This window comes from Sinohyriopsis cumingii, chromosome 14 (assembly GCF_028554795.1).
Source record: "Sinohyriopsis cumingii isolate HCF-2022 chromosome 14, ASM2855479v2, whole genome shotgun sequence".
Classification (NCBI taxonomy): Eukaryota; Metazoa; Mollusca; class Bivalvia; order Unionida; family Unionidae; genus Sinohyriopsis; species Sinohyriopsis cumingii.
The window spans coordinates 26,504,144-26,530,358 of NC_142974.1; the positions used below are offsets into that span (position 1 = coordinate 26,504,144).

The window sequence follows — 26,215 nt, forward strand, 5'->3', positions numbered from 1 at the left end:
GTGTTTTTCCCGAGTAAACTTTATATAACGTAATATACCAATCTTTACGGGTTTTGTATTTTCCCCTTCCTTTATCAGTTAAATATTCTCCTCGACCATCAAAAAAATTTTCCGCAAATTGACCAAATTGATCTATACTAAACTGTATCGAGAGCGGTCGTGATATTATTTCCCATCCCTCATCGGTGAAATTTTCTCTTAAATTATCGATATTAAACTTCCCCCTTCCTACTCCGGGTTTTCCTACTCCAGGTTTTCCTACTCCGGGTTTTCCCTTACTACTTATTTTATAAGCAATTGCAGGTTGCCCTTGTTGTTGTGCTCGTATTGCTAATCGATCCGGTAATGTTCGTGATTGTTCCTCGATACCTTTCAACATGGGGAAAATTCCCTTTTTCCTGGTTTCTAGATCTTTTTCGTCACCAAATACAACTTGCTCGATTGTTCCAGTCACTGGTTTTAGCCATTTCGACGATACCTCGGCAATTCCATGTTGCACATCTTCGTAACCACGAACATTTCTCTTAAATAATTGTTTTGTCGGGATAAGCTTCTTTAGTGCCGCTAATTGCTCTCGCGCTAATCTAGCCGAATGAGGCTCTCCGACTGTGCTAGTTTTCCGACTCATATTATTTTCAAGTATATTATTTTAATGCGAGGTAAAATTGGGAATCGCAGCCCAACTTTGCAAAATCACACTTACACAAATAAATTTCCCACCCCCCCCCCAAAAAAAGTTCATTTTTTCCTTGTCCAGAATCATAGATTTTGCACACAAAAATTGCACTCGGGGGTGAATTTACGCAAATTAATTTTCGTAGGAAGGCTTATTTCTGCTTTCTGAGGCTTCTACGGAGAAAGATCTCGTAGGAAGCTTTATTTGGTCTGGAACGTCTGGTCTGTAGAACTTCCCTGCTGCTGCTCAAACATTATGGTAATTTAGTAAGTTAGACTGATTATGATATTAATTTGCATTCGAATAATGATATGAAATGCAGCAGTAAGGACGAGGTTTAAAGTAGTGATCCAGTGTAGTTGACTATGCATGGGACATTTTAACAATCTACTTGTGAGTTTATTTACACAGTTCTTTCATCCGTTCATTCGAGTAGATTACTTAGCAATGATTTAAGTGAGCGTTTTGTATCTCGAGACTACTTGTGCATGGATAGAATAGCTTTAGTTTCAAGTTAAACATTAATTTAGGTTTTAACCAGTTTACTTTTCTGACCATTAGGCAGAGAAAATAATTTGTATATTTAGTATGATAATTTATATTGTTCTCTCATCCCCGTTAGTGGCAATTTAACAAGTATGCATTGTAAGTCCTAAATATAGATCTGTATTGCTTAATGGCTTAACATTCAACCTGTAAATAAAAAGGTTTGGAGACACAGAAAAAATATAAATTAACTAAGTGTTAATTCCCCCTAACTCTTAAATGGCCGTACCCTCTTTTATGACTAATATTGTTTTGTCGTCTGGAAAATCAAGCTAATTGTATATTTTTCGGACAGTGTTGACATTACCTTGTTCAACAGGTACATCTGAACTGTAGATTGCATATCCTGAACGCATATTTTCCTTTGCATAGTCTATTATAATCTATGACGACCAGCTTATTCCATATCTTTTTTTTTCTAGAAGAAATGCGGCTTTAGGTAAAGTGTATAAAATATTCAATTAAGATACAATTCTAAATCTTTCATTAAGGTACAATTCAAAACCCGCCTGTTCGACTTGCAGGAGGTTTAACCCATATGGAAGGAAGAGTAGAGATTTACTATAATAATTTATGGGGCATTATATGTGATGATATGTGGGATAATAATGATGCCACAGTTATCTGCAGGATGATGGGATATAGGTGAGTAAAACAAAAGACAATATTTATTTGAATGAAGATTGCCCCAAGCAGAAATTATATCATTGTAATATATTCAATACACCAAGCAAAGTATATGTCTGTATATGACGACCTTCCAAAAGATTTGAACTTATCATCTGGAATACCTTTGTCCTCCTTTTCTGTGAAAAGTTTGAAAGTGAAAATATTTGGGTCATGAATTATGTTATTTGCATCGATGATGTACTAAATTCTGACTGATACTTCTTAAATCTATATGCCCAAAGGAAATTACAATTCCGATATTCCACTGGATCTTGCTTTTAAGACAATTGGTCCTTAGTTTGTTTCCGATGATGACGTAGCTATGAATCAGTTGTTCTTTTTCCATCTCAAGTCATCAATACATCTAAATCGATGTGAAATTGTACTAAAGACACGTGCCATTATTGCCTTCCATGTTTGTATAATTATGTGGTCGAGTTCGTTAGAAATAATATGTGAATGAGATAGTGCTCATTATTTAAGGAAAGATTCTTTATCGGCAACCTTACATTTCAGACAATAATAAATATGTCTTTCATTAACCAGTACCATTGGAGCAACTGCAGTGTGTTGCGCCAGTTTTGGACAAAATACGAATCTTAGAATTATTCTGGATGATGTAGTATGTAATGGATCTGAAAGTTCTATTCACAACTGCGCACACATAGGATGGGGAACTCACAACTGTGTACACTCCGAAGCTGCTGGCGTGCGTTGTGGTACGTATAAGTCAAATCACTTTAAAGGTTAGTTTAGCCACACAACGGTATACATTCATGGATAGATCAAGGAATAAAAGAAGCTAATTATTTCCAGATAATTTATTGGTCCAGTGAAATACCTAAAGAAGAGACTCGGTGAGCAATCAATAAATAAACAGTAACAAAAATGGAACATAATAAATGGAAACGTTTTGAGTCCTGATAAAGAGTATGTGTTTATTATCGGAATGTTATGCAGTATATTAAACCTTTCCAAACGTAAACGGTGCTTTGAATTGGATATCCCAAAGATGAATACTAGTTTTGTGTTTTTAAATGTACACATCTTTGCACAGTCCAATAATAAGGTGAGAAGTATTCGATTCATTCCATGTGCTCTGTTTTTGCCTTGTTTTCTCGTTATGTTATGTAACTGTTCATGCACTGTTGAAATCTAAACATTAGTTAGCTGAGACTATGACGTGGCATGAGTCGAGCACACTTGACCATACAGAGAAATTAAGATTATGGCGGTCGTGTATACTTTACCTTATTAAATTAAGTTCCTCAGCTTTATAACTAAATGCAGTGTGCACTCTGTTATCGCACAATAATGATATTGCTTACTTAATTGCAGATCAATAGTGATCAGTCTGTAGGTTCCATGTACTTCTTAGCTGAACATAAGTCATTTCTAAGGTGGAATATTAAGGTGAATGAAGTCAATCAATTGGAAAAGAGATTTGAAGTAAATGAACTCTTGAGACACGTAGTTATAGAACGGAATAAGTAGCGAGGAATACATGTTAGTGAAATTAATGACTAAAATATGCAACTTAATATAAACATACACGCCATAATAATGTTTCATTTATTTTCTGTAATATTGCATATTGTTTTTATCAGTCTTACGGTCATTGTCCTTTCTGATGTGTGTTATTAGTTTGTCTAATTAAATTGATGCTGTAGATTTTGATAATACTTGGTGATCCGGGATGTGTAAGTAGTAACTGCGTTTCGTATTCAAATATATAATGATATATTTTAAGTTATCTATTAGCCTCGAACAACAGAATATATAATGATATATTTTAAGTTATCTATTAGCCTCGAACAACAGAATCCTGTTAGCTATGTTAATTTGCTTATATGTCGAGGCAGTAGCAATTGTAACAGCGAGTAACAAGTCAGAAAAGCACCACCATTTCTTCCGTAAAATGGGAATTAGCAGCAACTTATTTTTATACAGACTTCCTAGGCGTGGGCATGGTGTTGCTTTATATTATCTATCCATGAAGGTGTATAAAACGCATTATCTGGAGAATCTCAGAATGTAAACAGTTTTAAGCTGTCTTCACACACGAGAAGGTTAGTTATGAGATAAATCTGTTTAAATATTATCATTTACACAATCTCTAATGATTTGTCTCTCTTCTCAAAGTATTTGTCTTCACGTCGACGGGAATGTTCTTTCCTACACGTTTATTCATTTGGTTCTCTTTGGGCTACGAGGAAATGTATTCATGTATGGTTCTAATTGGTCCCTTCAGATCTTGGAATGTATGTGATCTGAGTGAAGATATGGGTCCATTATATTATAATTCATATCAATCCAGTTTGTTGCAACATACAAACTACCTGTATAAATTAGAGACAGATAAATAGGAGAGGAATAGCTGGATAATCCGTTGACACATTAAAATCAATGTCAAAGTAGATGATAGTTTGTTTCCAATGCCATTCAGTCAGTGTATACTGTCATGAAGGCGATCTCCATGATGCTCGCAATGAATCAATTCTATTAGATACGTTTCTAATTGATTTTGATGGAAAACTTCCGTCTCATAAACATTGTTATGTCCTTAAAGAGAGCAAACATATATTGTCTAGACGTGAATAATCAATTAATTTGTATTTAAATAGCTATACAAAATGTAGCACTAGAAATGAGGATTTTATGTGCAATTTAATGGCTTAAATACCATTTAAATATCTTTGTAAAACCCACTTGTAAGTTCAGTTAAAAGAGTAATGAATTCCGATAATTAGATTATTTATGCAAGATTTAGCAAAATGTTTGTAACTCAAAATTATTTTTGTAATATTACAAAAATAACGTAAGATTTATTTTCAATTTGTAGATGGAATTAGCTATTAGCTTCTCTGATGAGTTGAAATTATAGTGCATATATATCGTATAATTTATGATATGTAGCACTATCTGTTTTAGTGATCTTTCATATGTTTGTCCGGTCAGAAAAAAAAAACGTTACAATCGTGCAGCTGAAACACCTATTGTTGTCCTGTATTACATATTTTCCATAAATAAATGAAAATCTTAGCAGAGACATTAATGGGTTTGGGTTTTATATTATCATTATTTTAAGTTGCGAAAAGAAATAGTGAACAGAATAAATATCAGTGAAATAACTATCCAACCCCGTTAACTGTAAATTACCGGTCTTCTCTTCAAATATATGCCAAAACTTTGCTGTTTTTAAACAATGTAATACCTAGAAATTCAATCCGTATTTTATAGCAATTTATTATTTCATCGGACAGTGTTTTTATTTTCTTGTGCGAAAATAGCACCTGTGCAACAAAATTGAATATCTTCAGAGAATGTTTTTCATAACATAATGTATAGTCCATAAAAAGCAGCTTACTGTATATCTTTTATTCCTTTAAAGGAATATAGTTCAAGGAACATTTCAACTTGATCTTTCATTAAGGTACAATTCAAAATCCGCCAATTCGACTGGTCGGAGGTCTAACTCCAGCCGAAGGAAGAGTAGAGATCTTCTATAATAACTCCTGGGGCATGATATGTGATGACCTATGGGATAATAATGATGCCACCGTTGTCTGCAGGATGTTGGGATATAGGTGGGTAAAAGATGTTTCAGTGCAAAAAGGAATATGGTAGACTAAATATAACGAGTCCCAGCGTAGTACTTGTATTACAGAAATACATAGTATGTGTCTTTCTCATGCAACGTCCTATGAGAGATCGAATTATCATCTTGAATGATTGATATATTACATTGTCTGTAGTATGGTTGCAAGCCCTTACTGTTTTCTCATATGAATTAGGTACATGAATATATGCAATTCATTCCATGTTAGTTTCCTTGAACTTGACATGACATATTACTAGCTGTGATAAACTTATTTGCATTATTGATTTACCAAGTTCTGACTTGCACTTCTTTATTCTATATGTCTAGTTAACAAACACATTTCAGTATTTTACTGAATCCACGTTTCACATACTTCATCCGTAATCTGTTTCAGACGATGACATAGCTTAAATCAATTCTTCTTTCTCCATCACGTATGATCATTGCATCTGTTTTTAACTATTTGTTGTTACTCTTATGCAAACGGTACTCAACCAACTTGAACTGGAACAGAATAATCATCATATGGTGGGTTTTCATTAGCGTATACTTTGTATGCTCCCAATAACTGAATATATGACGACAATGACTAAACAATTCTGCTGTTCAAAAGGTGCATGACTATAAACATCTTCTTTCCAATAATCAAAACAAATCCTTTTCTTTAACCAGTACCACTGGATCAACCGGAGTATGCTGTGCAAGATTTGGATACAATGCGAATTTGAACATTGTTTTGGATGATGTAACATGCAGTGGATCTGAAAACTCTGTACACTACTGCGCCCACGCAGGGTGGGGAACTCATAACTGTGTCAATTCCAAAGCGGCTGGTGTTCGTTGTGGTATGTATAAGCCAAAGCCACTTCTAAGGCAATTTGACGCACACATCAACATACACCCATGGATACATAGGATCATACATGTGTATGTGTTTACTTAATGCATACATATATACATATATACCAACACTCATATATTCTCATAAAGCCTTCTGCTCTCTTTAGACCTACATGATATGATAATATACACCAGACAGTACAGTGAATATGACGTAGTGATTGACAAGGAATGATGGTGTGATCATAAAACACCAGTTATAATTTCCTGACAAACACACTACATTTCTACTAATCTCTAGCTAAGTGTCATAAGCAGGTTGTGGACCTTTTTGGATGGAATATGCATAGTGTAAACGTTTGAATAATATATATATATATATATATATATATATATATATATATATATATATATATATATATATATATATATATATAGAGAGAGAGAGAGAGAGAGAGAGAGAGAGAGAGAGAGAGATAGACACATCTTTGTTTATATTTGGAGAACTTGGTCGAACGATCACTCGAAGATGTTATATGTTTTTTAGGAGCGATATAAGTGTGATTTTATACCTTAAGATAAGTTGTGGATGATAACAAGAGTACTGAGAGCTAATGGAAATATATTTTAAATTCTTGGATAGTTTGCTTGTCTGATATTCAAGAGATGATTTTACGTTGTATATCTTGCATGATAACTGACATGTTTTATAATCTGTTCGAGTGAGATTCTAAGATCTTTCCTGATAAGGCCAAAATATACAGTTGTTCTGGATAAACGGCTTGTTGTGCTGTATAACCAGTGTTTATGTGCTATTGGATAGTGTTGGCTGAATCCATCGTCCTTGATCAACAAGAATACATGTCTTTGAAACTGGCATGTCTTTAATGAATGTTTTTCCTTACCATAGTCTATAGACCATAACAATCTGTATACTGTATATATCCATGTATTTGAAAGAAAGAATGGTTGAAGCTATTTTGCATCTTCATCTTATATTAAGGTACAATTCAAACCCCGCCCGTTCGACTGGTCGGAGGTCTAAGCTCCATGGAAGGAAGAGTAGAGATTTATTATGATAATTCATGGGGCACGATATGTGACGACGTATGGGATAATAATGATGCAACAGTTGTCTGCCGGATGTTGGGATATAGGTGAGTAAAACAACAACCAAGTCATTAAATGAAGACTGGTGAAAGCAGACATTTTGTAATTTTGCAATACAGCAATATTATTACATTTTCAGTAAGTTCTAAGTATCGTTTTCAACTCATTTTGTCCTCCTTTGTCAGCGAAACTGTTTCAAGCTCTATCCCGTTCTCATATAATTTAGAGAGTGGAATTTGCAATAAATGCTAGGCCGACGTCATGAAATGTTTGCAAGCTAGTTGCATTATTTATGTATTAAAATCTGTTTCTACCTCTTTCATTAGGCGCGACTTTTAAAATAGCATCATCATTGTTATTCCTGTGGAACAGAATTTTCAATCAGTTTGATATTGCACACAGTAATCATGGCATGAAGTACGTATATTTGTATATATATATGATATGATCAAATTCATTAAAAATGAAATGTCATTTAAGTAGTAATTTTTGAGCCACAACGATGCTATTTTGCAAACCTTTTCCTTTCTAAAAGTATAAATATCTGTTTTATTAACCAGCAAAATTGGATCAACTGTAGTGTGTTGCTTAAGATTTGGGCAAAATACAAATCTGAATATTGTTCTGGACGATATAGTCTGTAATAGTCTGACCTATTATTCTGCTTTATCGACCACCTTATATTTCAGACAATAATAAATATGTCTTTCATTGACCAGTACCATTGGAGCAACTGCAGTGTGTTGCGCCAGTTTTGGACAAAATACAAATCTTAGAATTGTTCTGGATGATGTAGTATGTAATGGATCTGAAAGTTCTATTCACAACTGCGCACACAGTGGATGGGGAACTCACAACTGTGTCCACTCTAAAGCTGCTGGCGTGCGTTGTGGTATGTATAAATCAAAGATACTTCAAAGGATAGATGTGACACACAGAAGCATACACTCGAGTGTAACGCACGCATTTTTGTATTCCCCTTTGAATCCATTGAATATGTAAGCGGTTAGTTTCATTTTTAATGATTCATTTGACTTGTTAGTTCTCTTTGTTAAGAAATTTGAAAAGAATTTAAAGTGAAACATCAAATGCAGATGTTAATATGCACGCTGCATAAACACGATATTACGAAAATTACTGTTCTCTCCCTACAGCTTCTTGCGTTTACGTTCCTTCTACGCATTAGCAATGTTCTTAAATATTCCCATTTATGTATCACTCAGGAAATTTTTTACTTTCGTAGTATACATATGACAATATCGACGTGGTAACGACGTCATGCAACTAACATCATTCTTTCCCTGAAGTCTAAAAGAGATTTTAATATGTATCATCACTTTTTTAGTATGAAATGCAATTAGTACCACGCATCCTGTATCACTTAGACGTGTTCTCTGAGATATGTTTGAATAAACAACTTATCGATGTGTGTATACTACATTAGACTGAAAATTATTAAAATCTGCAAAAACGATACGAATATATTGCCTTAGAAACACTGGCACTGAAAATTATGTTTATTTGTTCTAGCATCTTTTCTAGCGAAATTGTACGACATTTGTCTGCTAAGTCTAAAATGTACATGTGTGCTGTTTAATCACGTATGGTACTGTAGTAGAGCTTATCCTGTTATTGCATAATTTCCACCTGCAAATTAAACATTTTGGAGACATATATCCGGGCTTTGGGTTTCATTGCTTCGCTATATTAACATATAAATATAACTGTTCGAAAGTAATGATATCGTTGAGATGACACTGAGTACTCCTTGAGTCCTTAATTATCAATGTGCCCTTCCGTGATGAATCTGTTTTGTTTTTTCAGAAAAATAATGTCCTTTTCATAGCAAAGATTACATTCATCGGAGACAATGTTTATATTTTCACCAGGAACATCATTACATCAACATGATTTGTCTATAGTGCACGTATGTTACTACAATGTGTAAGTTTATGGACACCATTTTGTTCTATGTCTCATATTATATGAACTAAAAATGGTTGTACGTACAGTTCATATTCATCTTTCCTTAAGGTACAATTCCAAACCCACCGGTTCGACTGGTTGGAGGCTTAACCCCTATGGAAGGAAGAGTAGAGATTTACTATATTAATTCATGGGGCATGATTTGTGATGACCTGTGGGATGTAAATGATGCCACAGTTGTCTGTAGGATGATGGGATATAGGTTAGTGACACAAAAGACAATGACATTGACCCAATAACAAATTGTACGATTTTTTTATGACCTTGATACTGGAGTTTGAAATAAATTTATTCCACTATTCTCAAAGTTGCGATGGAAAATTAGTTCGCCATGAATTGTTGTAAATTAATTTACATCATTGATAAACTGGATTCTGACAAGTACGTCTTTAAAACGTATGTTTAGATGAAATGAAATTTACTTATTACATTTAATCCACTTGTCAGCACACTTTGTCAATAGTCTGCTTCGGTGAATGACATACATTGGATTAGTTGTCCTTTCTTCCTTATGCATCATCAATAAATCTTTGAAACACATTTCTTTGATATCCTTGCGGAAAAGCAGCTCAGTCGATTGAAATAGAACAGAGAAACCATGACAAAAATGAAGTTCGCGTTTTTTAGAAACGTAATGATTTGATTCATTAGAAATAAGATCTCATTGACGTATTCCTATCTACTTCGTAAAAGATGCTTGATTGGATACCTTTTCTTTCCAAAAAAATAAATAGCCTTTTCATTAAACAGCACAACTGGATCAACTGGAGTGTGCTGCGCTCGATTTGGGCAAAATACGAATCTCAGCATTGTTCTGGACGATGTAGGATGTAGTGGATCTGAAAGCTCTATTCACTTATGCGCACACAGAGGATGGGGAACCCACAACTGTACCCACTCCAAATCTGCTGGTGTGCGTTGTGGTACGTTTAAATAAACAAGCATATTATATGCTATTTGACAAACACAGTAAATTACACTAATGGATACATGAATGTATAAATGCTGGCAGTATGCAAACATGAACGCATAAAAATATAAATAAGTAATACCATTTATATGTTCTCTTAAATAATACTGTTCTCTTTAAACCTAGACGAAAGGATAATCTGCACCAAATTCAAACAGAAACATCAGCAAATTCCATTGAATTGTTGTGGATAATCAACTAATCGCCATTTACAAAGAACATACTATATTACACTCTAATTCAGGGAACTATCTAGGAAAGCTGGACAAAGGTTGATGCACTAAAATAAACTCACTGGCAGCAAATTAAAAACAAAACTGTCATTCTTAGTTAAAATAATATTTAGCAGTAATTAGTTGAGTAGGGAAATCTGACAGCAAATACTCAGTATTTATGTAGAGCGTTTTGCGTCTTTAATATATCTTGGAACAAGTCGACTAAACGATTGTTAACATTCTATGCAAAGCAAAATTATCCGTTTAGCAACCATTTTGTAGAGGCTGGTACATAGAAATGATTTTGCGTCTTTAATATATCTTGGAACAAGTCGACTAAACGATTGTTAACATTCTATGTAAAGCAAAATTATCCGTTTAGCAACCATTTTGCAGATGCTGGTACATAGAAATGATTTCGATTCATATGTCATATAGAACGAGTTCTTTCCTCCGACTCATTACAAAACACGAGTGATAATTTATATTTATTACATACCCCAAGTTTACGTTTTATAAATACTGCTTACTTTACTCTACGATTGAAATTCAAAACTAACTGCGATTTATTGCGTATATATATATATATATGCGATTGTAACAAATTTGAAGTTCTCTTTATGCCTCAAATAAACAATTTTGTTAGCTATGCGATTCTGCTTGTGAAATGATTTCTTTGCCATTGTAAAGAGTAATACGTAATACAAATATCTTAAAAATGTTTATTAGGAGAAAATTCTAAGGCGCAGACATTTGCGGAAAATATAGAGAAAGAAGAATAGGAAAGGAAACATTTCAAGAGACTATATAAAACAAAAATCTGATATTTCTGCATCTAACTTGCGTAAACAAACGTTTTAGGTTATCGTAAGCAGGAGCGTTAAATTAAAAATCAGCCTGTTGAATGATCTGGGAAATGAAATCATCATCGAAATTCAGTGGATTTTAATATCATGAAATATCCAAGTGTTTATTGAGCTGAAAGGATAGTGAACTCCGACATTAGCGTGAATTCCATGGGAAGGATTTAAGAAAACGTTTATACCTCAAGATCACTAGTTGATCCTTATAATAGTACAAAGGAGATTACTTTCAAATTGCAGGTAGTTTTAAATTTTGCCAAAGTCTGATAAGCAGGAAAAAAACTAAATTGTATATCTAGCATGATACTTCATATATTACGATCTGTTAAAACAAAAACTTTCGTTTTTCGTAAATTAAAATTTACATTCATTACTGCTGGTTATGCATATTGCATTGTCCTTATTTTCTTAGTTTATATTTTCAAGTTATAAATTAAGACAATGCAGACATGCAACTGGGCAATGTCTTTTATATTTTTGTATTACTTTACAATAAAAAGAAACGTTAGACAAAACACATCAATGAAGCTTTACCAATACCCCAAATTCTTAATTATCTTTTCCCTCTTTTATCATGTATACATTTTTGTTCAGCTTTTTAAATACTTATTCTCTGGGAATTCATGTTTCATTTCATAGCAGTGGTAATATTTATAGGACATTGTATATGCTCCTTTATTTAGCAGGAGCATCTGTGCATGAAATTCACTTATCTTTAGAGAAAGTGTTTCTTGGCATTGTGTACAGTCCATGAAGACGAGATTACTGCGTATGTCTTTTGCTCTATAACCAGATATGGTTCTAAGTGTATTACGCCTTGATATTTCATTAAGGTACAATTCAAAACCCGCCGGTTCGACTGGTCGGGGGTCTCACGCCTATGGAAGGAAGAGTAGAGATTTTCTATAATAATTCATGGGGCACTGTGTGTGATGACCTATGGGATAATAATGATGCCACAGTCGTGTGCAGGATGTTGGGATATAGGTGAGTAAAAACAAAAATATAATTCTTTTCAATCATAAAAGTGAACGGCTTGATCAATTGATGACTCTTATAGTTTTAATAGAGCAGAAATGTATGTGTGTGTTTCTCGTGCAACGTTTTATGAGCGATCTAATTGATCACCTTCAACACATTTTATGTAGGTTTGCTTGTGGCATTTGTTCAAGTCCAATTCATTTCTCATTTGAATTCGATACTAAAATGTGCAATTAATTCGATGCAACTCTAATCAAACTTCCAATGGGAAAGTATTGCGTATTGAATTGTGGTTTTGTTCATCATTGATGAAGTACGTTCTGACTTGTATGTCTTTAATATACATAACTAGCTGAGAAAAACGTGCATATAGTATTGTATGCACCCTGCACCACACGTTTTTCTTAGTCCGTTTCAACCGATGACGCAGCTTTTGCCATTATTCCTCATCAATGTATCTGTGAAATACTTTTCATTGTAACTCCAGTTCAAATGTCATTTTTGTCAGTTTAACATGTTAAAGAATAATCATGACATGGTCGACGTTTATTGTTGTATTAATGATATAATACCATTCATTCCAATTAAATTGTCATAACTTATTACTAATTGTTTGGCTAAAGATGCATGGTTAGGAACATTTCTTTCCTATAATAATTAACATCCGTTTCATTAACCAGTACCACAGGATCAACGGCAGTGTGTTGCTCACGATTTGGACCAAATGCCAATCTGAGCATGGTTCTAGACGATGTAGGATGTATCGGATCTGAAAGTTCTATACACTATTGCTCACACAGAGGATGGGGAACTCATAATTGTGTCCACTCCAAAGCTGCAGGCGTTCGCTGTGGTATGTATAAGACAAAACAACTTGAAATGCAAGGTGAAACACACAACATTATACAATCTTTGATACATGGATATGTACATGATACTATGCACATTCCTGAATACATATAGGAGTTTCTACATACATAATTTCCTCTAACGTCATGTTATGTATTTAGATCACATGAATGGGCAAATTATTTCTTCAGAAGGGAAAGAGGTAGTGTGTTCCACAGAATGGTTAAGCGATAACGAAGTAAACATCATTAATGACAACAAACTGAACTAGACCTCTGGCTCATTTAAATTAGTAGGAAAGGGGTCTCTATTGAATAAACTATAAGCAAGATACAATTTGAACAGAAAAAAAGTGGGAAATTGTGCGAGTCCAGATAGAGAACATCTGTTTGTAATCAACAAAGATTTAGACAAGGTATTATTAACCCTTATTAAGGTCAAATATTGCTTTCCAACTAGATACAAAGTATCATTTGTATCATGGGGAAATCGTAACGGTGCATAGTGATTTAGGATTTATAAGTGTACATAGCCTAGCAGAGACGTATTTGATTCGTCCCAAACGCGCATTCATGTCCCTATTTTCTCATTACCATGACAAACTATTCATGATCCTGAATAATTAGACACAAAACTTGCTTGTATTAATGTGTGCTGACTCACCGTCGTTCGAGTATAATATATATAAAGGATTCAAGCGATATTTTTGAACTATTCCAATCAATGTGGACACATGGAACTATACCACAGGAGTACAAGGATGCATTCATCGTCCCCTTGTAGAAGCGGAAAAGCAATAGGCAATTATGTGAAAACCATCGGGGCATCTCCTTGCCGGTACAATCCTTGCTAGAATTATGCTGTATCAACTTGTCCATCGCATATATCAATGGCTCCTGTTAAAGAGTTAGCGTAGCTTCAAAAAAGGGCGAGGAACCACATAGATGGTGTTTACAGCTCGTCAACGTCAAGAGAAATGCCATAAGCAACACTCCATCCAGTATACGATATTAATTGACCTGACAAAAGCCTTTAACACAGTTAGCCGTGGTTGCCTTTGGACGATCATGCCGATATTTGGTTTACCAGAGAAATTTATCGCAATGGTTTTGTAATTTCATGATGGCATGCTAGTTGTGGATGATCGAGAGTCCTTTAGACCATTTGCAGTCACCATTAGATTCAAGCAAGGATGTGGTTTGGTTGCAACCTCTTTAATATTATGTTATCCGCAACACATGCTAGTGATGTTCGTGAATAAGATACTGGGATCAACACCACATACCGGACAGATGGCAAACTCCTCAATTGAAACAGACAAGAGGTGATGACAAGTTGCAGGAAGTTAATGTGCATGATCTCTTTGATGGCGTCTGTTCCTTGAATGCCAAATCTGAGCCTGATATGCAACAAGGTATGGACCAGTTTTCTTTCGATTGCCACACTCTACTAATGAAATAATTGAGATGAACACGCTGACTAAAGAGGGTCTACCAAAAACAAATCTAATGATAACTGAAGGAAAGAATGCGATCTAGGGGCTGGTCAGAAGAAACGTTTCAAAGTTTCGCTCAAGTCATCAATTTTGACCCTGAGTCTTAGGAAGATCGTACATATAATGGCTCCACCTGGCGGAGTCTCATCACTACAAGAGCAGCAAATTTCGGTCGTAAAGAAAGGGACAAGCCAGTGCAGAAGTGCAAATAAAGTAAATCTCAGAATAACAGCACATCCTGATCAGCCATTCGAGTATTCACATAAACCAAACCGTATCATGGTCATCTTTTCATACTCGATGGACGAACAACAAAAAAAAAAGTTTTCAAATTGTAGACAGATTTAAATTATTTCCATATTATCTTAGGGTGACAATCAAAAAGGGAGATTAAGTTTCATTTATAATATGATAATATTTATTTTTGGGTCAAGGGAATCGCGCCAAGGTTTGACAACCTGTCGGTCAAGCAAAGACCCCTGGCTTGTAACAATAATATTTAGTTTTTGTCACCTTTGCGTGTGAATCTGTACGAATGTTTTCTTTAGTAAATGTTTTATTCTGATCAAAGTGTATAGACGAGATTTACCAGTCTGTTGTATATACCCTTGCCTCTAGAACACAAATGGTTGTAGGTATAACTCATTTTGATCTTTCATTAAGGTATAATCCAAAACCCACCGGTTCGTTTGGTCGGAGGCCTAACCCCCATGGAAGGAAGGGTAGAGATTTACTATAATAATTTATGGGGCACGATATGTGACGACCTATGGGATAATAATGATGCCACCGTTGTCTGCAGGATGTTGGGATATAGGTGAGTAAAACCAAATACCACATTCTTTTATCAAGACTGACCCAACCAGAAATTGTGTGGGTGTCACATATTTAATACGGCAAGAATATTACAAATATTTCTAATTGTTATCTTGATCCCTCTTTTTCGGACTGCAATATGGTTTCATGACCTATCCACGTTTCATATGCCTCAGAAAATGGGAATTTGCAATAAAGTCTAGGCTGGTATTCACAAACAAGCAAATATAAATTCTTTCTTGATGACTTGTGGTTCAGTTGCTTTCGTTCTTAATGTACTTAATTCTTCCTTTACCTTATGTAATTTAGATGTTTTTCAAACTAACGCGTACACATTCAATTGGACCCACGCTACACCACAATTTGTCCTTACTCGGTTTCAGACGATGACGTTGTTTGAATATATCTGGGAAATAACTTTCATTGTTTTGCCTTCGGAAAAGCAAATTAGCTGATTTGTAATTGGACGAATTGTGGTAATATGGACGTTCGTGACTGTATCACTCTTATGATCGTATCCGTTAGAAATAAGCCGCCATTTATTTAATACTGTATGCTTCAAATCGTCGCCTTTTTGGAAACCTTTCCTTTTCTCTAATGATAAATCGCTTTTTTAAACTAGCACTGTTGGAGTAAACGCAGTGTGCTGCGCTCGATTTGGACAAAATACGAATCTGAACATTGTCTTGGATGACATTGGCTGCAATGGATCTGAAAGCTCTCTTCACAACTGCCAACATTTAGGATGGGGAACCCACAACTGTAACCACTTGAAGGATGCTGGTGTGCGTTGTGGTATGTATATATTAAAACTGCTTCAAATAGCAGCATATACTCAAGGATTCCCACACACATACGTACACACATACACACACAGAGACATATATATACATATATATATATATATATATATATATATATATATATATATATATATATATATATATATATATATATAACCTTGTGAGTACTAATAAACGACTGAAGTTTGTAATCAACATATACTCGAACATTGTATTATTATACGTTTCCAAAGACTTACATAGCTTTGACCTGAATATAATATAATCCAAAGTGGAATACTGAATTAGCATCATTAGGTACATGTAACCTTCCACAATCTACAAAGAATGCAAAGATGTTTTTATTCTTTCAAAAGGGATTGTCTTGGAATTATTTTCTCGCGAAGTGAGCTTGATGTTCATGCTCAATTCTAATTAAATAATCCGTATCTGGGGATTTTATATGTAATGAGTTATACATACTTGACCGTGAATAGAAATGAACTTCCTGTATGTGCGCTCTGGATATTACAGAATTTATCAAATAACTAGTTTTCTTAAACGCTAAACAATATGAGGAAGTCTGAAAACATCCATATATGTTCTTGATGGGTAATAGTGTAAAATAATATCGTATAGGTGTTTTAACAATTGGGTGTGAGCTTAGATGAATGTTAGTTATTTGCATACAATGTTTCATGAACCAAATACAGCTTAGAATATGCAACAATTAACACGTCACGACCATTTCATTCTGTAAAGACATTTAACATTAACCGAAAGGACTTAGATATGTTTATCCTATTATTCTAGTACTGTGGTAGTCTGTAATCAGCTTCTGAATCGTACGGTCTAGAATCATTTCTGTGGTGGGAGGTATTACTTATCATTAATAATATATATATTCATATTGATTTTGTCGATTTGTATAATACTTTATAATCCGAATGTGTGCACAAGCATTGATAACTTCTTTCTTTTCCAGCATATTTCGGATAAAACATATTGGATAAGCAGTAATGCTTGTATTTCCTATTAAAATACGTATGATACATCTTAACGCCTCTATTATTACACTGAAGTGAAGGAATTACGTTAATCCATGTCGAGGCAGTTTTATGTATACTATGAACGCTAGACATCTTGATAAGGTCCTGCGAGTGATACAGGAATCAAAATATTTAAGACAATTTATAATGTGAAGAAATAATACAAAATTAAGAAAAAGTAGAAGACGAGCTGAAATGTTTAAAGAGTATGATTTTACAAAACTATTTTAATATCTTATTTAGGCATCCAGCATACTGAAAAATAAGTTGTATGATTCCATTAAGCACATTCCATTCAAATGTGCTAACAGTAAGTGAGTGATAGTCAGTAACGAGGAGGTAAGTCATACCTAAAAGAGGAATTAACGGCTTATTTCCTTCTCATGTGATCTTGATGGGTGTAGGTTTGATTTTGATTTTAATTCATTATCCTTTCTTATTTTATGCATTCAAGCCGAAACTAGGATGATGTAAACAGCTTTTGTAGCAGTAAGACGAATGTTTAGATTCAGCACAAAAACCCATATACCCCACGAAAGTTGCATATTTGAGCAAGCAAACCACACACGTTGTGCAATCCTCGGACTAAGAAGTAGCCAAAAGCATACCGTGACGCAGAGCAAAATCTCCTGACACATATGTTTTTGTTTTCACACGATGTTTATAACGGCCAGGTTTTGTATTTCTGCTCTGAGTTGGTAATGATTATCCATTCCTGCAAACATTGCTTCGAATTCGGCCGAGGATTTTCCTTGATTGCCACCGAATACGGTTTACAAATCGTATTCAGACTACTTTATGTCGCTCCAAGTAGTTCTGAATAAACACGTAAATATTTGCTAACACCACACGAAAGACCGGTTACTATTGATTCAGTCCCGACAATGACTCAGATTGGTAGACGTAAAACAGTTGTTGTTGCCGTGAGTCATGTCACGTTATGATCAAACGTTGTTGCTGCTACAAACCCATAAATAATGACTACAACCACAAAGGTTTGTTTTGTAGTTTAAGAGTAGCGATTATTATGATTTAAGTGATTATTATTTAACGTAGATAACGTTGAGGATCAATCATAGTTCTCCTATTAATAATAAAATTGCGTAATACAGTGTGAGATTAGCAAACCTTGTCGGGACTCATCACGCTAAGGAGCAATAAGCACACACACTTGTAATCAATTATCCTTTCTTACTGGTACAATTATTATATCAATATAGAAAATATCTGCCTGGGAAATATTTGTGTAAAGTAGTGCTTTATTTATCTGGCCATACAGTTTCATATTCTGAATATATCTAAGACATAAAAATAAAGTTCTAACAGAAGAATGATTAATGAAATGACTGTGTTATCCTTAGCTCTTTAATCTCGCTATCAAGCTTGCGTTTTTCTAAAAATTCATGATGCTGTATCGCATTTATTACATTGATCATACAGTGTTTATATCATGGTGTAGGTTTTGCATTGATTCGAAGGGATGTGACGAGGTTCCATACATCTTCTCAGTTGGTTTTATTGCAAAGTGAATAAGTTAAATCAGATTAAAAGAACGAAATAACATGTTCATACAAAAGGGAATCTGTACATCGCATGGCTTGTCCTGAGTGAATCCTTTTTCCTTATAATACTGGATATTAAGGACCAGTCAAATGCACACACACACACACACACACACACACACACACACATATATATATATATATATATATATATATATATATATATATATATATATATATATATATATATATATATATGTGTGTGTGTGTGTGTGTGTGTTAAATACAAATGGTTGAATAAATGTATCATTTTGATCTTTCATCAAGGTACAATTCAAAACCCGCCGGTTAGACTGGTCGGTGGCCTAACCCCTATGGAAGGAAGAGTTGAGATTTACTATAATAATTCATGGGGCACGGTGTGTGATGACTCGTGGGACAATAATGATGCCACAGTTATCTGCAGGATGTTGGGGTATAGGTGAGTAAAGCAAAACACAACATTCTTTACATGAAGACTGACCCAAACAGAACGAGCATTAATGCAGTATATTTAATAGGGAATGAATAATACGTTTCTTTCATGTGTCAAGTTGAACAAGTGATGCTGTTATCATACTTGTATTCCGGTTTTCTCTGCGCAATGGCTTCAAGGCCTATCCAGTTCACATTTTACCTTATACAACGGACCGTGTAATACGTATTGGCCCGTCTTCTCAAAGGTGTGATGCAAAATAATTGTGTTATTAATTGCGAGCTCATATACTCAAGTCTGAATTATCCTTTTCTAATGTTGAAGATGAGATTTACACAAAACTTGGTTCATAGTGTTTCAGCCAATAACGAAGCTTTCAATCTGTTTTTCTTTTTTTGTCGCTCTTCATCAATACGTCTGTGAAATACCTTTAATTGTTACAGATATGGATAAGAACCGTGGCCGATTTAGAATCGGACAGAAAAAACCACGGCATTATGGACGTTCAGGTTTTCTTTACATCAATGAAAATTGTCCAAATCATTTAAAGTAAAATCTCATTTATACTTTACTGCGAATATTTTACATTAACCAGTACCACCGGATCAACTGCATTTTGCTGCGCCAGATTTGGACAAAATACAAATCTGAGCATTGTTCTGGGCGGTGTATTATGTAATGGATCTGAAAGCTCTGTTCACAATTGTGCACACAGAGGATGGGGAAGCCACAAATGTCTCCACTCCAAAGCTGCTGGCGTGCGCTGTGGTACGTAAAAGTAAAAAACATTTCAAAGACTAGCTGAGACATATATCAGCATACACATTGATACATGAATACATATTTATAAAACATAGATACATACATAAAAGCATACATATGCACATTAGTTCATTTATACACACATTCTCCTATATTCTTTGCTCTCTTTTGACCTAGACGAAAGGACATTCTACACAAATTGCTGTGGTGGAAAAATATAGTGCCTTCCATGTAATAGTTATGTAATAAAAAGCAAATCACCATTTACTTACATCATTCTCAATGAAACTGTAGCTGAGTGAAATAACTAGGCAAGAGAGGCTGTGTGATATCAAAAACATGCAAGATAAATGTTTGAACAGTAATCAGTGGAAAACATTGGGATTCCTGAGGGACGAAAAGTGTTTATAATCAAAATATTTTAAAACTCTGTCTAAAACGTTTTCAAAGACAAATTTAGCTTTGAACTGGATATAAACTATCGCTTGTATGATAATATGTTTCTAAAGGTGAATACTGAATTGGTATTTCCAAAAGTATACATCCTTGAATTGTCCAAATTTCCATGCGCAGACTCTTCGTCGTATTTTTTTCGTTATGTGATCGAGCTATTTATGCACAGTTCTAACCAAACACACATTTTCTGACAATAGAATCTAGAATAAGTCTTACGCATTGACAGTACGTTGACATTAACCTCAGGTATATTCTAATTATTATTTAAATGTTTCATTAATTGCGAATGCGTAATGATTAGTGTAAATGTCTCTACGTATATCATTAAATGCATTTAAATTATTTTTCCAGGATAAACAATTAACTTGACGAAAGTAGTTTATATATTTCAGAATGTGGGAGTAAGCTTGTGGGGAAATTAGTTCATTCCACACATTATTTCATGAAATATTACAGACCAAATTAAGTAACAAATAACACGAGTCAGTTCGATTTATTTCAGGACATCTTTTGAATAACGTGATCAGAAAGTACTTAATTATGTTTATCTGACTTATTTGTTTTGCGATATTACAAATTCCGCTTCTGTATCTTACGATTTGTTGTTCGTTTGTTTGAGACTTTGCATTATAAGTATGTATTTTAGTCAATGTTGTAACTTTTATTAATAATTGTTTAATTTAAGGGAGTGCACAAGTATGCATAAAACGTTTTGATCCCAATATATCTCGGAGAGGTGGTTTAAGTGGTACACAATGAGTTGTAATTAATAGTCCTGCTAAAATAAATAATGATACATTTTAACGTTCCTATTAAGCTCAAGGAGAGGGATTATATTAGGTGTGTGAAACTGTTTGCAAGTCGAGAGAGTATGCGTAGCAGTGTGTGCTGTGCATAACTGATATCGATACAGTTTCGCGAGTGATAAACAAAGCGCAACATATACAGAAAATGCTAATGAGTAGAACAAATGCAATATCAAGAAAATAGATGAGGGGAAATAAAACGTTTATAAAGGCCGATATGGAAACAATTTAAATAGGTTGTTTATGCAGCCGTGATACAGGAAACATCGCTGTATATTTCACCTGGGTACTTTCTATTAAAGTTTCACAACAAGGAGAGAGTCTCTAATCAAACAAGCTAGTTTAAATTTAAATATATCCCGTCTGTCAGAACAATTTATCAAGGCCTGTACAACTTAGGGGCCGACAAGTGACAAATGAATATCTTGATAATGCGTTGGCACTGGTATAATTCAATACAGATTCTGTTCTTTGAATCTTATGCAACCAGTTTAGGTTGCCATGAAATCAACCTGCATAGAATATGACAGCTCTTATAAAGCATTTCCGAACTGAGTTCGTAAATCCTTCTCCCAAATTGTCTTATGTCCATAAATAGACCAAACATTTATTAACTGTAACTGCGTATTCTGATAATCTGTATGTTAATAGCGATATCAAAAGCATTATGTTAGTCAATGTTTTGCTAACAAAATTAGTTATGAACAATTATAAAATTACTTTGACGTTTAGGTTAAATCTGTATACCTTCTTGCCGTAGTGTGCATATCTTAAATTCAGAAAGTGATAACACTTTGCACATATAGTATGATAATTGATAATTGTCTCCTTTATGTTTTAGAGACATATTCTGATTTTTGTCTGATCGAGTCAAAATGTACATTTGTTATGATGTACTCTGCTGGTGTTTGTGTTGTTAATTCAAGCTATCATCTCCTTAATTCACATGTTTGGAGACAAATAACTAATTTCTGCGTTTTTATAAATTGTCATTAAAAGACGTCAAGAAAAATGTTGGACTTAAAATATATGAATGTAATTTATTTGTACTCACCTTTATTCTACTCTCATTTTTACTGAATAGTCCTTAAATGTCCCTCTTTGAAATTAATGATGGTATAATTGCAGAGAATATAGCGTTTCAATCCACAAGAGTATATGTGAATACATTCAAATGTCTTTAGTGTAATACATTCTTGGCATAGGGTGTAGTCCATGAGGTGAATTTACCTCATATATCTTTTTCTTTAAAAAAAAGGTTCTAGGAACATTTCATCGTTATTTTTTTATCAAGGTTCAATTCAAAGGCCTCCGGTTCGCCTGGTTGGTGGCTTAACATCCAAGGAAGGCAGAGTTGAAATCTACTATAATGGTTCATGGGGCACGGTATGTGATGACCTGTGGGATGATAATGATGCCACGGTTATCTGCGGAATGTTGGGATATAGGTGAGTAATACAAAAGTTAAAGTCGTGAGAATAATGAACATACTCATATCGAAAACTACAGTATATAAGGCAAGGGCCTTGTGTTGTTACTCCTACTTAATATCGATTGAGCCAGTATGAAATGGTACAGATGAATAGTGGCATTATATGTATATTCATGTTTACCTAAAGAAAATATCTCGTTCATTATAAATACCATGTCAGTGATTCATTCATTAATATTCCGGACCATTTTTAATAGAGGCTCTACTTTTGATTAACCAGCCCCATTGGAGCAACGGCTGTGTGCTGCGCAAGATTTGGGGAAAATACGTATTTGAAGAATGTTCTAGATGGTGTAAGATGTAGTGGATCCGAGAGTTCTATACATCAATGCGTACACGGAGGATGGGGAACACACAACTGTGCCCACTCCAAAGATGCTGGCGTGCGATGTGGTAAGTTTAAGTCCAAACAAGGGTAGCTGAGATACACAGAATACAGTAATGGTATGCATCCATATATTCATACTTAAACGAATACATAAACAGGTAGATAATGCATTATCCTAAGCTCTTATGCTCGTTTTAAATATACGCCATTTCCCACAGCGATAATATTGTAGCGAATTATGTTGATTAAGTGGATACTAATAATCTAATCAACTCTACTTAACTAGGAATCAGTGCAAACATAGGCAAGACAGACAGTGTGAAGTTCACAATAAGGCAGTCATGAGATTGAATAATACTTAATTAATGTTTCCAGACGTATATAGTTTTAAGCATTGCAATTAAAATGATTTTTTTCATACGTGTTCTGTTTGTCTTCTTTTCTCGTTTTGTGACAACACTCTTCATGTAGAGTGCTAAATGGGCACTCCATACGTGGGACAGAGATTGCTACGAATTCCATTTATTCCGTCATAGATCATTGTCTGCGATTTGAACATAAGATCCTTTATTTTCTAACTTTGAAAAATGTGCACACAGTATTTTGTAGAACGTTAAACATTTGTCTTCTTAATAGTGGTGCAGTAGATCTTGCTATGAATTATTTAACTGCACAGACATCATTCTAAAGTAAAACATTAAAATGAGGAAACTCGTTTATATATTTGTACATTTTTAACGAGCCTTTCAGAAATTATCTACTTTCGCAGTTTCAAATAATATTACAGATATAAAAAATTAATTATAGGTTACTGCATTTGTATTGGAAAATATGAACGAGTTTTTCTGATGGAAATAATGCACGACCTTGGGAGTGCAGTATATCCATCTGACAAAACGAATTCGTATTTTCTCAAACAAATGCAGCAACCTTTTTATTATATGCTCATTTTCTTATTCTACCTAAGGCTTAATTATGTAAATAAAAATACACTACACGAAACAAAGTATCTGACTGTATGCCGTATTCCAAACTAAATACACAAGCGCAGAATCGTTATTACACAACAACAACGTTATTGATGCGCACATAAATCCGCCCAGATAAATTTGAAATGAGACGCGCGCTAGGCATAACTTTTGAAAGAAAATGGCGTTTTTGTCTACTTAAAATTGCAATTCGGAGTCATTTATTTTTAAAAAAAAGTTGAATAAAAGAGTTGCATTACCTCGGATTGCAATTACCATGCGGAAACAAAATTTGTTATATCTCCCATTCTCAATTGCTAACAAGGAGTGAGTCAATAATGCGAAAAGCGCAGGAATGTCTTACATTAACGCGTAATTTGCAGCTTATGTCCATTTAATACAGATTTGTTGGGTGTAGCCTTAATGTCTGTTTGTTTCTCCCTTTGACTCATTTTGTGCGTCTTAAATAAAATATATACTGGTAGAAAATCTGAGAATGTAAGCAATATCACACAATACAGCGTTGTTCGGCTTTTCTCTTTTTAAAAATTCCCACTGATGATTTACTTTCTTGTCTCCATACATTATGTCGAGGAGTAGGCTATTGCTTCATTGCACATTTTTTTCTGGGCTTCCGCACAATGAGACCATCTCTTAATGCGCGGTTCTAAATGCTTACTTAAGATCTGTGAACTCAAAGTGGAATGGGTGGCAGATGAGGTCAATGAATCTACAACGCCCCCCCCCCCAACCCCCCTTTTAAAAAGACAGTGTATATCACTTCTATACTTGTATAACTTGGGGATAAAGAATAAAAGCTGAAACCATATAGCCGGATAGCGTTTTCACACATACATAGATCAAACAACACGACACATTTAATGAGGCGACACTGTTATATCCAGTCCTATTCGTTTTCCAAATGAAAGCAAATATTTTCTCAAGGATTTCGATGTCCAGAACTTTTATAAATTTTAATTGAGTATCCTGTTAATATCTATTTATTAATGATGCCACATTCCGTAAAAAGGAAGAGGTTTAGTGTTTAAAACCAGTGGATATTAATTCCTCATGTACATTCTACGAACCCGCTTGTGTGTTGAGATAAAATAGGCTATTTAGGTGAATTTTAATTGAAAGTTTGTACCTCAAGATTAGTCGATTACGATTATAACAGTACCAGGAACATTTCTTTCAAATTAGAGATTTTAATCTTTTCATCATGAACCTCTCCCATTATCATGAATTGATATTAATTTATCTCTATTTTCACTTTTTTCTTCAATTAAGACTCAGATTTTAAGGATGGTTGGTGGACGTGATAATCGGCGTATTATCACGTTTTCTTGAACGATTTTATCAACGTTAGTACATAGTCCACGAACACGTGTTTGCTGCATAGTTATTGTTCTCTTGAATAAAATGGCTCTGGGTAGGTTACATCTTTCATTAAGGTACAATTCAAAGCCCACCAGTTCGACTGGTCGGAAGCCTGGACCAAATGGAAGGAAGAGTAGAGGTTTACTATAATAATTCATGGGGAACGATATGTCATGACCTATGGGATAATAATGATGCAGCAGTTATCTGCCGGATGCTTGGATATAGGTACGTAACACAAAAGAGAAGATGTTTCAATGATAAAATTATTCTGATTGACCCATACAGAATGGGTGTTTTTTCTAGACCCATTTTCTCTGAAAGATCTATTTATCATCTGGAACACGTTTTGTCCTGCATTGCCTGTGAATTGTTTCTAGCACCATACAATTTATACATGAATTCTGAAACTGTAAATAAATTATTGTCCTGTCATTGATGTACCTAATTCCTTACTATTCGTCTTTAATTGTTATGCCTAGTTCACGATACCAAAAATGCATAATATTTTATCCTCTTTTCAACACACTTGGTTATTTGTTTTCTTTCACCGATGATATGGTTTTAATCAGGTAATCGTTTTCCATCATGTATCATT

At 34.4% G+C, this 26,215-nt stretch overlaps 1 protein-coding gene across 2 annotated transcripts in view; it reads left to right on the plus strand.

The window, feature by feature from the left end:
- The window catches only part of LOC149783466 (scavenger receptor cysteine-rich domain-containing protein DMBT1-like), an 86,442-nt gene that overhangs the window by 49,796 nt on the left and 10,431 nt on the right, over positions 1–26,215 (plus strand). For both annotated transcript variants that reach the window (XM_089931715.1, XM_089931716.1), the window contains 17 exons: positions 1,714–1,867; positions 2,438–2,610; positions 5,325–5,478; positions 6,165–6,337; positions 7,336–7,489; positions 8,162–8,334; positions 9,477–9,630; positions 10,179–10,351; positions 12,310–12,463; positions 13,138–13,310; positions 15,465–15,618; positions 16,240–16,412; positions 19,278–19,431; positions 20,021–20,193; positions 22,744–22,897; positions 23,162–23,334; positions 25,692–25,845. In XM_089931715.1, the coding sequence (XP_089787841.1) occupies positions 1,714–1,867; positions 2,438–2,610; positions 5,325–5,478; positions 6,165–6,337; positions 7,336–7,489; positions 8,162–8,334; positions 9,477–9,630; positions 10,179–10,351; positions 12,310–12,463; positions 13,138–13,310; positions 15,465–15,618; positions 16,240–16,412; positions 19,278–19,431; positions 20,021–20,193; positions 22,744–22,897; positions 23,162–23,334; positions 25,692–25,845 (2,770 nt within the window). The remainder of the gene's footprint in view (positions 1–1,713; positions 1,868–2,437; positions 2,611–5,324; positions 5,479–6,164; positions 6,338–7,335; positions 7,490–8,161; positions 8,335–9,476; positions 9,631–10,178; positions 10,352–12,309; positions 12,464–13,137; positions 13,311–15,464; positions 15,619–16,239; positions 16,413–19,277; positions 19,432–20,020; positions 20,194–22,743; positions 22,898–23,161; positions 23,335–25,691; positions 25,846–26,215) is intronic.